Source organism: Antrostomus carolinensis, unplaced genomic scaffold, assembly GCF_000700745.2.
Source record: "Antrostomus carolinensis isolate BGI_N321 unplaced genomic scaffold, ASM70074v2 scaffold25830, whole genome shotgun sequence".
NCBI lineage: Eukaryota > Metazoa > Chordata > Aves > Caprimulgiformes > Caprimulgidae > Antrostomus > Antrostomus carolinensis.
In genome coordinates, this window is record NW_010291058.1 from 1 (window position 1) to 12,505 (window position 12,505).

The 12,505-nt window shown below is 50.7% G+C and overlaps 1 protein-coding gene across 1 annotated transcript in view; it reads left to right on the forward strand.

Annotated features, from left to right (window-relative positions):
• Positions 1-876: 876 nt before the first annotated feature.
• TRAIP (TRAF interacting protein) overlaps positions 877-12,505 on the forward strand; it is a gene marked incomplete at its 5' end in the record, with an annotated part of 20,061 nt that continues 8,432 nt past the window's right edge. The window contains 5 exons of the mRNA XM_010175250.1: positions 877-934; positions 2,139-2,222; positions 6,271-6,310; positions 9,583-9,710; positions 12,413-12,505. Of these exons, the coding sequence (XP_010173552.1) occupies positions 877-934; positions 2,139-2,222; positions 6,271-6,310; positions 9,583-9,710; positions 12,413-12,505 (403 nt within the window). The remainder of the gene's footprint in view (positions 935-2,138; positions 2,223-6,270; positions 6,311-9,582; positions 9,711-12,412) is intronic.

Below are 12,505 nucleotides of genomic sequence, written 5' to 3' on the forward strand. Positions count from 1 at the left end.
GCTCCTCCACAGGGTGTTTATCGGGAGGCAGCGGCGTTAGGTGACGAGCGAAGCCTCCCAGGCGGTTTCATGCTTTCGCTGGAGCTGTTCTGGAAGCGTTTGTGTTGGGAAGGAACGGTTCTGCTGAGGAAACCGGCCCTGCGTGGGGAGGGAGCGGGCGTTTGCTTTTGTCCCGAGCTCACTGGGAGAGGGACTGTCCCTCGCAGGCGCGATGGTCACTTCTTAACCAGCAGCACAGCCCGGGCTCATTCTCCTCCACCGACCAACGGAGCAGCGAGAGCTTCCACAGCCACCCTGCCAGCTCCAGACTGTTACCCTGCTCCAAAAATAAACCGTTCCGAGTGTGACGTGATGGCTCGGTTGCAAAATGCATGAGCAGCTCTCCCGGGGAGCACAACAGGTTTGCATTCATCATCTCGAAGCAGAGTCCGGTCCGATCTTCCTGGCTCCGCGGTGCCCGTTTGGTGTCAGTGGCACCCTCCGGAGCTGACCAAGCTGGGGATCTCTCAGCTGTCGTATCCTGATATAGCAGCTCTTGTGCCGCTCTGCGTGTGGATCCGTTCGCTCCTGCGAAGCTACAGTTGTTCAAAGACTCTCTCCCAGGGAGATCTGAGCTCTCTAAAAACTCTGCCCCGGTAAAGATAAGCTGGCACGCTAAATTCAGCTGGGAATTGTCTTGGAGGCGAAGGTAGAGTGCGCGTGCTGGAACACGGTGTTCCCGTTAGCTGCACCTCTGGGCTCAATGTTTGCATTTCTCTTTTCAGTTTGTAAGAGGGAATCTCATCCTGCTGTCTCCTGATGAGTTTGGGGGTGGCCCTTGGGAGCAGTGCTTTTGGATTTTAAGGATTCACTGTATGTTTTCTTTTCCTTTCTCAGTCTCATCCAGTGGTTTGACACAGCACCCAGCCGGACTTGCCCGCAGTGCAGAATCCAGGTAAAACCATCCCCTCTGCACACCTCTGTGTTTCTGTGGCACGATGCTCTGCTGAACGGCACTGAGGAGCCATGGTCTGCGCTGGTGGTGACACAAGGGAAAGGTCACAGGATGAGGCAGAGAGAACTTTCTCTCCCTACAAATATCTCCCCAAAGGCTCAGAGAGTGAACTCCTCTCAGCCTCCCTTCCGAAAATAAAGGGTGCTCTGAGGGTGCCCTGCTGCTGTCCATATTTTAGTTTCTCTAGAAATGGTCTTTGGGTTTTCACGGCTTTTATTTGGGGTGGGTGAGTACTGGCATGATGACAGGAAGGGCTGGAAGGGGTTAATGGGAACATCTGACTTGTGTTTCTAAAGTACCCTGCTGCTGGCTGCTGTTGTTGAGAACAGCAAAGGCTGGGGAGGGAAGGAAGGATGCACTCTGCTTCTGAGATGGGAAGCCAAGGCTTGGGGATCCAGTGGCTTAATTGGGAACTGAACTTCTTTGAAGTCCCTCGTGTCACCAGCCTTGATGCCGTCAATATTTCTTGGCGTGTCGTAGCTGCAGGAGCTGTCGCCTCACTCTGATGTAGGCTTTCAGCCAGCTGCAGCTTGGGCTTGTTCTGTGTTCGTGCTTCATTCTTCCTCTCAAGGTCTTGGCCCTTGTTCCTTCCCTGACTTGTTGATTCCCTCTGTTCTTCACTGCCTCTTACATCTCTGGGTTACCATGGAGTTATCGCGAAATAACATCTTATGTAGCAGTAACTATGCAATTAGCTGGTGTCATGACTGTATATAATACTTAAAACACAAAGCTGTAACTGCATGGGGGAGGTGTGGAGAGCTATCAAATTCAATTACAGCACCTTCTGCCTGCAGAAAGCAGCACGTACTTCTGTCTTAGGATTTGGCATCGTGTTAGCTCAGCGTCAGCTGCTTGGGCCTTGGCTGCCAGAGAACAGACTGCGCTCGATTCAGAAATGCCCGAATCTTTCTGCTGTGGCTCAGGAGTTGGGCTAGAGTCATGGTCTGAAACTGAGTGGGGGGTCTGCTGCTGTGCTGATGAGCCAAAGCAGAGCATCGTTGCTAATGGTGTCGAGCACGTGATCTGACTCGCCTTTTGTGGCCTTGTGACAAGATGGTATCTTCTCCCCCTCCGTCTGTCTTCTGTATCCACTGTGTTTCCGTACCTGTGCCCATGTACCCCTTCTGTCTCCTATGTTTAGGTCAGCAAAAGGCACATCATCAATAAGCTGTTTTTTAATGTTGCCCTGGACGAGCAGACAGCACCGGATGCAGAGACCTTGCAGGTAATTTGACTGGGTGGTTCTTGTGTTGTGTGATAACCTCAGCATCTTGGAAGTGCGGTGTGGGCTACTGTTCCTTGGCCAACAGCTGCTTCCTGAGCTGGTGCTTGCTGTGCTGTGCTCATGCTTCACACCTAAAGCACGTCAGAGTCTCCTGCCTGTCTTTGTTCTCCCTCTTGGTCCTTGCCCAGTCTCAGCTCTGTTGTGAGGAAGGCTCCACGTGGTGGGTTAGAGTTCCCTCTGACCAAATCTCGTGGTGACTCAGGAAGCCTTCTTTACTTCACTGCTTTTCATTCTGATTCTTGCCTTACTTGGAAACCTCCTGAAGCAGCATCAAATAGACATCCAACTGCTGCTTCTCCCTTGGGTCTTGAAGCCTTGGGGATGAGGCTACAGAGCTTTTCCAAAAGGCAGGAGAAGGAAAATCCCAAATGCAATGAACTTCTGCCATTATCTGTGGCTTGTTTGAGCACGAGTCCTGCTAACCCCTCTGGAAAGAAGGGGCTGTTAGAGCAAGTGCCACCTCCTCACTTCTCTGTAGGTGGGCTTGTTTGCATGCTCCATAAGGAAGCGGGGCAGGGTGGTGATAAAGCCATGCTTCCCCAGGAGGAATTAGGAAAGGGACTGCCTGAAGCTGCACCAGCAGTGGTGGGGGATTCTTGCTGGAGCTGGGGTGCTGGATGATGTTCTCCAGGTGTCACCCTTAGGTGCAGAGAGCTGGGGGGTGAGGACGGATGAATGCAGAGTGGCTGTTCTGTGTTCTCCTTTGTTCAGTGGGGATGAAGAATGGCTGCTTATGTCTTGGAGTTATCAGTTCCAAAAAAAAGTAATCAGTTGACCTTGGTATAATGGGATGCTTGTACCCTCTTGTGTTTAGAATCAGCATGTGCAGCAATTACCATAATTAGCAGTTGCCATGACGATGCTATATGTATATCATATGTTTTTAAAATAAAGCCAGCCAGACTCTAATGTCAGTAGCTCTGTCATTCGCTAAGACCACTAAGAAAGAAACTGAAGGCCAAAGTGTGTGTGCTGAGGAAATGGAAGCAGCATCTCTGGGCACTTGAAGCTGTGTGCCCTAGAAGCACAGCGGTGGCTGGGAGCTGACAAACATCGCCTTTAGTACGTATTCAGATCTGTTCTCGCAACTTTAACTAGATGAGTGACTCAGAAATGGGTTGACTGGAGAAAATTGCCCTAGAAAAGATTTCTATTCCCTCTCACCCCCATCACAGGATCTAAGATGGGTTCCCCCAGCCTTTCCCTCCAGACAGGCTGTGCTGAAGAGCTGCTCCCTTGCTCAAGGGCAGGACTGCAGAGCTGCTCCTGCACAACAGGCGTGATGGTAACTCATCACGCTCCTACAAAGCTGCTTGTGTGGCTGTCAGAGCAACACCTAGCCCTGAGCGTGCAGCTTCCCTAATGAGAGTGCTGAAGTCACTATCTAACAGGAAAGACCCAAATATTTTCTGTGTAGCTTAGCTTAGTTAGTTTGTACGGGTGTTTACTGCCCCGTGCACTGATTCGGGTTGCTGCTGAGCTGACACTGGTTTGTCACCAGTTCCGTGTTGTGTGCTGCCTTGTTTCTGGAGGATTTAATGTTCATCTAGGCTGGAGTTCTGTCTGCAGTGGGGTATCTGCTTTTGGCCTGGGCAGGAGTTCAGCAAAGTAGACACATGGTGGACTGTCCTCAGACTCCTTAGAAGCTGAGAAAATAATTGGTGACTTCCTCAGCCTGAAGTGATTTCACCTGAAAAAGCCCTCAAATCCAGGGTTTGTTCCCATCCACTGCCTGTCCCTGGATGTGGAGTGGTGCTCAGCTCTGTAATCAGTTGGTGCTGTATCTGTGCAGCCCACAGATGTCCTGAAATGAGCATTTGGCCTCCTGCCATGAAAAGGTTGGACTGGGGTGAGGGAGTGTGCTAGAAAGCTGAATGCATAGCTGTGATCTGCTTGTTGTCTTGGAGAGGCAAGCTTGGGATGCTCTTCTGAGAACCAGTCTCATGCACTGAGTTATAAGTGGTCAGAAGAGCTCCCTCCTAATCTGAATCATCTTCCTGTTACAGCAGAATTATCCAAATTATCTTTTGGACAGTAATTGTCTTTGCTATACTTCACGTCTGCTCTGAAATATTTACAGTCAGAGGAGTGCTGGGGCTGCTTTGCTTCCCACCACCGGGCATCAGTTTCAGCTGAAACATCCGGAGGGAACTTGGTTCCCTGGAGTAGCTGCAGACCACAGGCTGAATGCTGCGATGTGTCCGAGTGTTTGTGGGTGCTGAGCCTGGGTTTATCCTCTGTTGTTCTTCAAGGTGGTCTTTGGTGATCAGAACAGTCTCCATGTGGCTGTTCTGTGAGTTTTGGAAAAATGTGAGTTTTGGGGTGTAACACCTCTGTGAGGCTCGTCTGGAACCTGACACTTCGGTTGCTTGTGATCTGAGGAGCTGAGAGTCCTTCTTCCAAAGGAGACCAGGAGGCTTGTTCAGCTTGGTGAAAAGGAGGCAGGAGGAGGAGGATTCCTGCCTGTAAACCTGCTGGGGAAGGTTGAAACCTGGGAGGACTGCTGTCTGTGCGGTCAGGATAAACTAATTTGATCTTGGGAAAATGTGGTCTTGTAACTCAGGTTGGTAGAGAGAGGAGTGAAAACTGGGGGCAGCCTTTAGGAACAGTAGTGGAGGATAAGGGATTTCAGATTAAGTTGAAGAATGAGGTAATGTTACATAGCTGCCTGCAGTAGCCCAAGATTTCTTTGCTATCATGCTAATTAGCACATCTTGTGAGCTCACTAATCGTTCCTGAATAGGACTCTGAGGAAGCTGCTTCAGGATAGTTCCTGCAGCAGAGTTAATTCCATGTCAGCCCTCCAGCTGTTGTCCCCTCTGGGGGCAAATCCAGCTCTGTTAGCCTTTGCATTTTGTCCCTTCTGCTTACCCAGTCAGCTTTCCATCCCTTATTCTCTTTCCTGCCTTTATTGTCACTAGCAGAGCTTCTCTCTGGTCCTGTCAGATCCATGGTCACTGGTAGTGCTATTCTCAGCTCAGATTTGCATGCAGCGTTCTGGGTTGCACAGATTTGTGTGCTCTGCTTCAGTACTGTGTTGGCATTTTATTGTGGTTTTATTCCACTGCAGTTCCTGCCTGACTTGTTATGTGCTTTCCTCTGCAGTTCTCTAACACAGCTTTTTAAGTCATCTTCTGTTAACTCCTTCTTGTATGTATTTCTCTCTTGCTCTGTTTATTTTTAAAAAATATATATATATATTAGCCTCTCTTTGTAACCTCTACATTTTCTTTGGCTATTTGCCAGTGTTCATAAGTCGTATCACTTCATTATCTACAAGTTAAACTATAGGACATTTTCTCTCTCTTTCTCATCCTTAATGAAGGCATTAAAAACATTTGACCTTCCCCAGGCACTCAGGAGATGTTACACGCCCTCAGTTTGGTGTGGATTAATTTATTGGTGATCTGTTGATGGCTGTTTGACTGAGCTGTTGCCTTATATCAGCATCCCAAACTGCAGTGACTTCTGCAGAATGCTAGCTGGTGCCTTTTGATGGTATGCTTGGTTACCTTTTCAGATATGTGGACGTGCCCTCCTCTCTCCCACTTGCACCCAATTAAAGTTCACTTCAGTTCAAAGTAACTCTGAATCCAGTTAGTCTGGCAACATCCCTGCCTTGTTGCCTTGTTTAGGTAAAACGTTATAAAAATTGTTCCAGTCTGATTTCTTGTGTTTCCCTGAGAACCTTCCAAAATTATTCAGCTAAAACAAGATGACTGACAGTGTGAGAAATACAAGGTTGACAAGGCTAAGACGAAACTGGGATCTTCTCTTCTTCCGCTGAAGAATGCCAGTTGGAGGTGCTCTTTGTGTTCCCTGGGATAGTACTGATGTGTAATGTGGTGCTTGCTGGTACCACGTTCCCTTCTTAGCACCTGGCCAGTGCAAATGTCCTGCTGTGAGAAGACTCTTCGGTCCTTTTAAGATCTGGTGAAAGCTCCTCTGCAGGGCATTGCCTAATCAGGTTTTCTGTGTTGTGTTTCAGAATGAACTGGACAAGGTGAAGGCTCAGCTCTCCGTGAAAGGTGAGTTCCAGCTGCCTGCAGAGGATCTGCAGCCTGCAATCGGCAGGTCCTGGGCTCTGTCTGTGCTAGGTGCTTTGTCCAGGCCTGAGGAGCCCCTATGCAGAGCCCAGCCCTCTCTGACACCGAGGGTGTGGTGTGGGCTGTAAACTGTTTTGCTGGAACAGCTTCTTCAGAGCTTTTTCCAAAGCGAGACCACCTAAAGCTGTACAAAGCTTGTATGACAGAGCCAGAGTCTGCAGCCTGGCTGAGCTCTGCTGTAACTGGGGAGCTCTGCCAGTTTAGGGACATAGACGCATTTTATTTTGCCCCCCTTCCTAATCATAGAATCATAGAATGATCTGGGTTGGAAGGGACCTTAAAGCTCATCCAGTTCTAAACCCCCTGCCATCAGCAGGGACACCTTCCACTAGACCAGGTTGCTCAAAGCCTCATCCAGCCTGGCCTTGAACGCTTCCAGGGAGGAGCAGCCACAGCTTCTCTGGGCAACCTGGGCCACTGTCTCACCACCCTGACAGGAAAGAATTTCTTCCTAATGTCTAATCTAAACCTCCCCTCTTACAGTTTAAAGCCATTTCCCCTTGTTTTGTCATTACCTGCCCTTGTCCAAAGTCCCTCCCCAGCCTTGCTGGAGCCCCTTCAGGTACTGGGAGGCCGCTAGAAGGTCTCCCCAGAGCCTTCTCTTCTCCAGGCTGAACAGCCCCAACTCTCTCAGCCTGTCCTCACAGCAGAGCTGCTCCAGCCCTTGGATCATCCTAATGGCCTCCTCTGGACTCATTCTAACAGGTCCAGGTCTCTCTTGTGTTGGGGGCTCCAGAACTGGACACAGTACTCCAGGTGGGGCCTTAAGGAGATCAAGTACAGGGGGAGAATCCCCTCCCTCGACCTGCTGGACACGCTTCTCTTGATGCAGCCCAGGATACAGTTGGTTTTCTGGGCTGTAAGCGCACATTGCTGGCTCATGTTGAGCTACTCGTCCACCACCACTCCCAAGTCCTCTTCAGAGCTGGTCTCAAGCTACAAAAGTGCAGCACAGCTATATCTGGAGCAGGCTTGCTGAGAGCAAAACCCTGGGTTTGCTCACTGGGAAACACAGCTGCATATGGCAAAGGCTCGTTCCTTCTAACAGATGAGGGGGTAAAAGTGGTGCCCAGGCAGCAGTGGGAAGGCTTTGGATTTGTTTGGCTGTTGCAGTGCCACATGTGTTGTGCGAAGAGCAGACGGAGTTCAGTGTGTGCGCGCACTTCCATTTTCCCATCTTTAATTTTAGAGGTTGTTTGAGGGAGGCAGGAAAAGCAAAAGCCCTGGAGACTTGTCGATGGGTTTTAAGCATCGTCTGTAGGCAGCCTGTCATCAGAACATGAGTCATAAGCAGCGAAAGGAAAATGTCAGTCTGAGTGACAGAAATCCAAAGACACACTAGCAGAAAGGGAAAAAAAATGTTTAAAGAATGCTGGGGGCTCACCCACGCCCTGAGAGTCGTCTTTCCTCTGCCTTCCCTGCGTGCACGAGACAGACATGAATAGCCAGTAGACTGAGGATTCATTCCTTAGCCTGAGAGCAGAATTGGATGGTCTGCACGTCTCTATTCTGGGCCCTGTTCTCTTGCCAGCTTGGTTGAGTTTAGTGACTTGGTAGAGAGCCAGATCTTCTGGGGAAGGTGGCTGGGATTCTTGCTAGGATGGTATCCAAGAAAAACTGCTTGAAGGCCTCCTCATCTTCTCAGCTTCTGGTGAGTAGAGGTTGGATTTGACTTTCCCTGTCCCATTCTCTGTTCATATTGGAAATGAGAAGCTCCTTCCCACCTCCTGCCTCCTTTGCTGTGGGCACTCTGCTCTCTGCTGGTTCTTGTGTATAAATTCTTCACTTCAAGATGTGCTCTGTGCTGCCCTGTAGAGGAGCTGTGTAATTGCCAGTCTCTGATCAGCTTGCAAATGGCTCCAGAGGTGCGGAGCTCTGAGCAGACCCAGCAGGCTCTGTGGGAGGCACTCTGAATGAGCTGAAAACTCATTCCTGCAGCACGGGGAGGTTTGACTCCTGCCATCTGCCTCTGGGCAACTGGGAACGGAGGAGGGGGAAGCCCTAACTCTTTTGGTGGATGTGGAGTCCCTGCAAATGCAGGGGAGCATCTCCAGGCTGTGCTGCCTCTGCTGATCTCTGCTCAGATCAATGGAGAAAAAAATGCTTTACACAGGAAGAAATCTGTTTCCCTAGCCAACTGTGTGCTTCTGCTGGGGTATGTTCCACTCTTCCCCAGTCCCATGTGGCCCTTTTACTCTGTGACCCAGCAGTGAAGCTGTGCTGCAGGTCATGCTTCCATGGGATGTGGTGGCACAATTTGAAACTGGATTGCTTGGAAGGAGAAGCAGGTTTTTGGGAAGGCACTGATTGGCTCTCCACTATTGTCAGGCTGGAGCCACGGACAATTTTAGCAAAGATGGAAGATGCTGAGCAGAAGACTTAAGCCTGCTCCCAGCAGGATTGCTGCTTTCCCTCATTGCCCAACTGCTTTGAGATTTCCAGTGATGCTGGTTGTTCCCTGCTTAGGTCTGTCAGCTCTTGATGATGTTTGTTGCTTTGTGAGCTCTTCTTCCCTTGAAATTTGTTGTTATTTTCAACCACATTCTCTCTGGTGGACAGAGGCATGTGCTTTGTTCCTGGATTGTCTGTGTGGAGAGGAACAGCAGGACTCTAAAGGTTTTGTGACCTGCAAAAGTGGACACTGGGGAATCTGCTTAAGCTATTGCACGTCCTACGAAGTCCCCAGCACCCAGCAGAGCTCTGCTCTACTGCCTCTCGCCCTTCGACGTAGGTGCATCAGCGTGGTGATGCTGCAGCGTGGTGGATCGCTGTGTGCAGCCCCCTGACAGCCCCCGAAGGGCTTCCCCACACGTGGAGAGGACGGGCTGGGGGCTCAGCTCTCCAGTTCTGTGACAGCTTGGTGTAACTCAAGAACAGTTCTCCCTGTGCAAGCCTGGCTGTGAGAGCATGCAAGAGTTAAGATGCATCGGCTTAATGCTAGCAGGGCTGGCACTGGGAAGCTATTAAAGGGAACTTGTTATCTTTAGTAAAGAAAATCTTGAAGCCTGCTGGCACTGGGAGAAGCGATTGCTCAGTGCAGACCCTGGTGCAGACAGCACTTAGGGAAATGGCTCTCTACAGGAACTGCCAACTCCTGGAGCCTGAGACTGCAAGCAGTGTCTGTTTATTGTGCTCCTGCTGCTGTGCAGCAGCTGAAGTCTGGGTCTTGACCTTTCTCTTTTTTTCTTTTCCAGAGAAAGAAAAGCGGGAATGCCAGGCCATTGTGGATGGGCTGAGGGAAACTCTGGATGTGCGCAATGCCACAATAGAGTCGCTCCAGAAGGTGCTGGGAGAGACAGAGATGCTGTGCTCCTCTCTCAAGGTACCTTTCCCAGCCTGGCAGGACTTCAGCACTAACCATTGCACAGTCAGTGTTAGTTTTGTTGAAGATCTCTGCAGATCTCCTGCTAATAAAGGGGCTGTGCTGGTGGGATTTTGGATCTGGTGCCTTGAGACTCCCATCTCCTTGATCTCTGAGTGAGAGAAGGGCAGTGTAACTGGGTTTTTGTGTTGAGTTTATTAATCCAAAGTGAGTGGTGTCGCTGGTCTCAAGGTCCTGAGTGCGTTCCACCCAGGGGTGATTCAGAGGCATAAAAGCCAGACCTGTGGCTCAAGGCAGAGGTGGCCAGAGTGGGGGAGAGACACCAGCCCAGCCTGGGGGCTGCTGGCTGAGCCTTGCTAATGAAGTGGCAGTGCTGATCATAAAGGTAGCAGCATGAACCGAGAGTGGGAACTGGCCCCAGTGCCCCATTGCCGAAACACTGGCTCCCTGCGGTGGAATGTTCTTCTGAAATGGGTTTAGGCCAGGCGGGATTCAAGGAAAATTAGTTTCTTGGTTTGATTAGAAGAGAAATCAAACTGAAATATATGGAGGGGGAGTTGCAAGCTTCAGCTGAGTGGGATTTGATCCAGCTAACTCTCCTGTCTCAGCTCTGTTGCCAGGGCTTTCCTTCGGTTAGGTTAGTTATGTGCGAAGTCCGGGGATCAAATATTGCTGTTGTGTTTCAGCGTGCAGTGACTCAGTGTGCAGTCATGTACTGTGCGTAAACAGCAAGTGGAGAGGGTAAGGGCAGGAGCCGCTTTGTTGGGGTGTCTTGTGGTGAGTGGAGCAACGTTGCCTTGGCAGTGGGCTGGGCTGTGCTGTCTCCACTGTGTGAAGATGATGTGCCTGTCCCAAGAAGATGGGGTTCAGGCAGGTGGGGTTGTGAGGCAGGGTAGAGTCCACTACACTTCTCCAGAAGTTCTGCCCCTCGAACAACAGGTCTGACCCAGTAGCCTCACCTGCATCATGCTCCTTGACCTGCAAGGCCAAGTGTCCTAGGGAGAGCTTGTGGATGGGTTGTAGGGTCATCCTGCTCTATGTTAGCTGCAGCTGGGCTCTTCCTGAGAGGAACCAGCCCAGGAGGTCTGTCTGACACTAGCAAGAGGATGCTGTCACAGGGCAGAAGGAGACATATCGTAAGGATTTAATGCCAGGCGGGCCTTGCTGTCAGCCATGGGATTATATCCAATCTGCTTGGGTGTAAATGCAGCCTGGGTCTGTGCCATGCCAGAGATGCTCCTGGGATCGCAGGTGTACCAGTGGCAGTCTGCTTATGCTCCCTGCTCCTGCAGAAACAATTGTGGCAGTGGAAGCTGGCGCTTGCTGCTCAACTCAACATCTTTGTGCTTGGCTTTCCTGCCTTGGCCCCTCAGGAGGAGGCTCTGGTTATCTTGCCTGTTGCAAAACCCTCTGTGTATGCTTAAATCCTTTTCCTGAAAGCTGGGCAGGGCAGAAGGATTAGGGACCTGGAGGTATCTTTTCTGTGGTGTACAAGGTTTCCTAGTTGAATGCCAAGTACTGTCTTATACTGCATCATTAAAGATTAAAGCACTGAACTTCTGCAGTGAAAATTCAGGCTTAACTAGCTGTGATGCAGGTCAAGCCCACGGGCTGTGAGCTGTTCCTGTCTTCTGCTAACACCGTCAGCTCTTACTGAACCTTTGTGTGAGTTTGCTGCTGTTTCAGGCTGTCTGAGGCTGGGGACTCTGCTCCAGCCTGGCACAAAACACTGCTGTGGGTATCTGAAGTGTAGAGAGCTCTGCTTAGGAAGAGCCAGAGGTGGACTTGGCTTAAGGAAGAGCAACATGTGAGCCTGAAATACTGTCCCTCTGCAAAGTCCCAGTGGTTTCACAGCTGTTTGGTTTCTGTGGCAGGACGTGGATGAAATCCTTTACCTTCTGCGTGGAAGGGAGCTTTATGAGGTGATGGTCTTTGGCCTGGCCTCTCCCAGGAGTCCACACTGTGCTGAAACTAGGTGCAGGGCCTTTTGAAGCTGCTGTGTGAGGTGCCCAGGCACACACAAACCTAGACAACACAGATGTGTTGGAATGGTGCTGATTCAGGCCAGCGTTCCCCTGTCCTCTGCCACACTGCAGGTCTGTGCTTTTGCAGCTCAGCTGAGGTTCTCTGTCACTGCTGCCTGCTACTGGAGAGCCAAAAGCTGGGAGGGGCTGCAAGCCTATTGCAGCCTCTCCAGGCAGGTGAAAGAAGCACCAAGGTGGGTGTCTGGTTTGGCTGAGATCTCCTAGAAGAGACCCACTCAGCATTCCTGTTTGTTTTAAGCAGCTAACGGCACAGAGAACTGGGAGGCTGAAGCAAAGGGATCAGCTGTGCATGGAGGAGAAAGCAACAGCGAGGTTTGCTTGCCGTGGACTCCTTTGCTTTAGAAAAACAAATTGTCCCTGTGGACAGGGTGCTGCACAGCCCCACCGAGGTTCCCAGCAGAAAGGAGGCTACGGTGCAGTTTTAGCACCAGACTCATCTTGCGATTAGCACTGAGACCCTGCTGCGCTCGCAAGGAGCAGAGCGAGGGGTGCAGCGGGGAGGGAGCTAAACGCTCCCTAATCCTGGGCTGCTGAGGCGGTGATAGCACTGAGAGCCAGCGTACGCTCCCAGCTGCCTGCAGTGCGCATAAGCCAGGATGTTTCTCTAACGATCCCTGGAGCCTTCCTAACGGTCTGTGTGCGCTTGCTTCTCTGCAGAAGCAGATGAAATTCCTGGAGCAGCAGCAGGAGGATAACAGAAGTTCAAAGGAGGAGGCCCGCCGTCTGCGAAACAAGCTGAGAACCATGGAG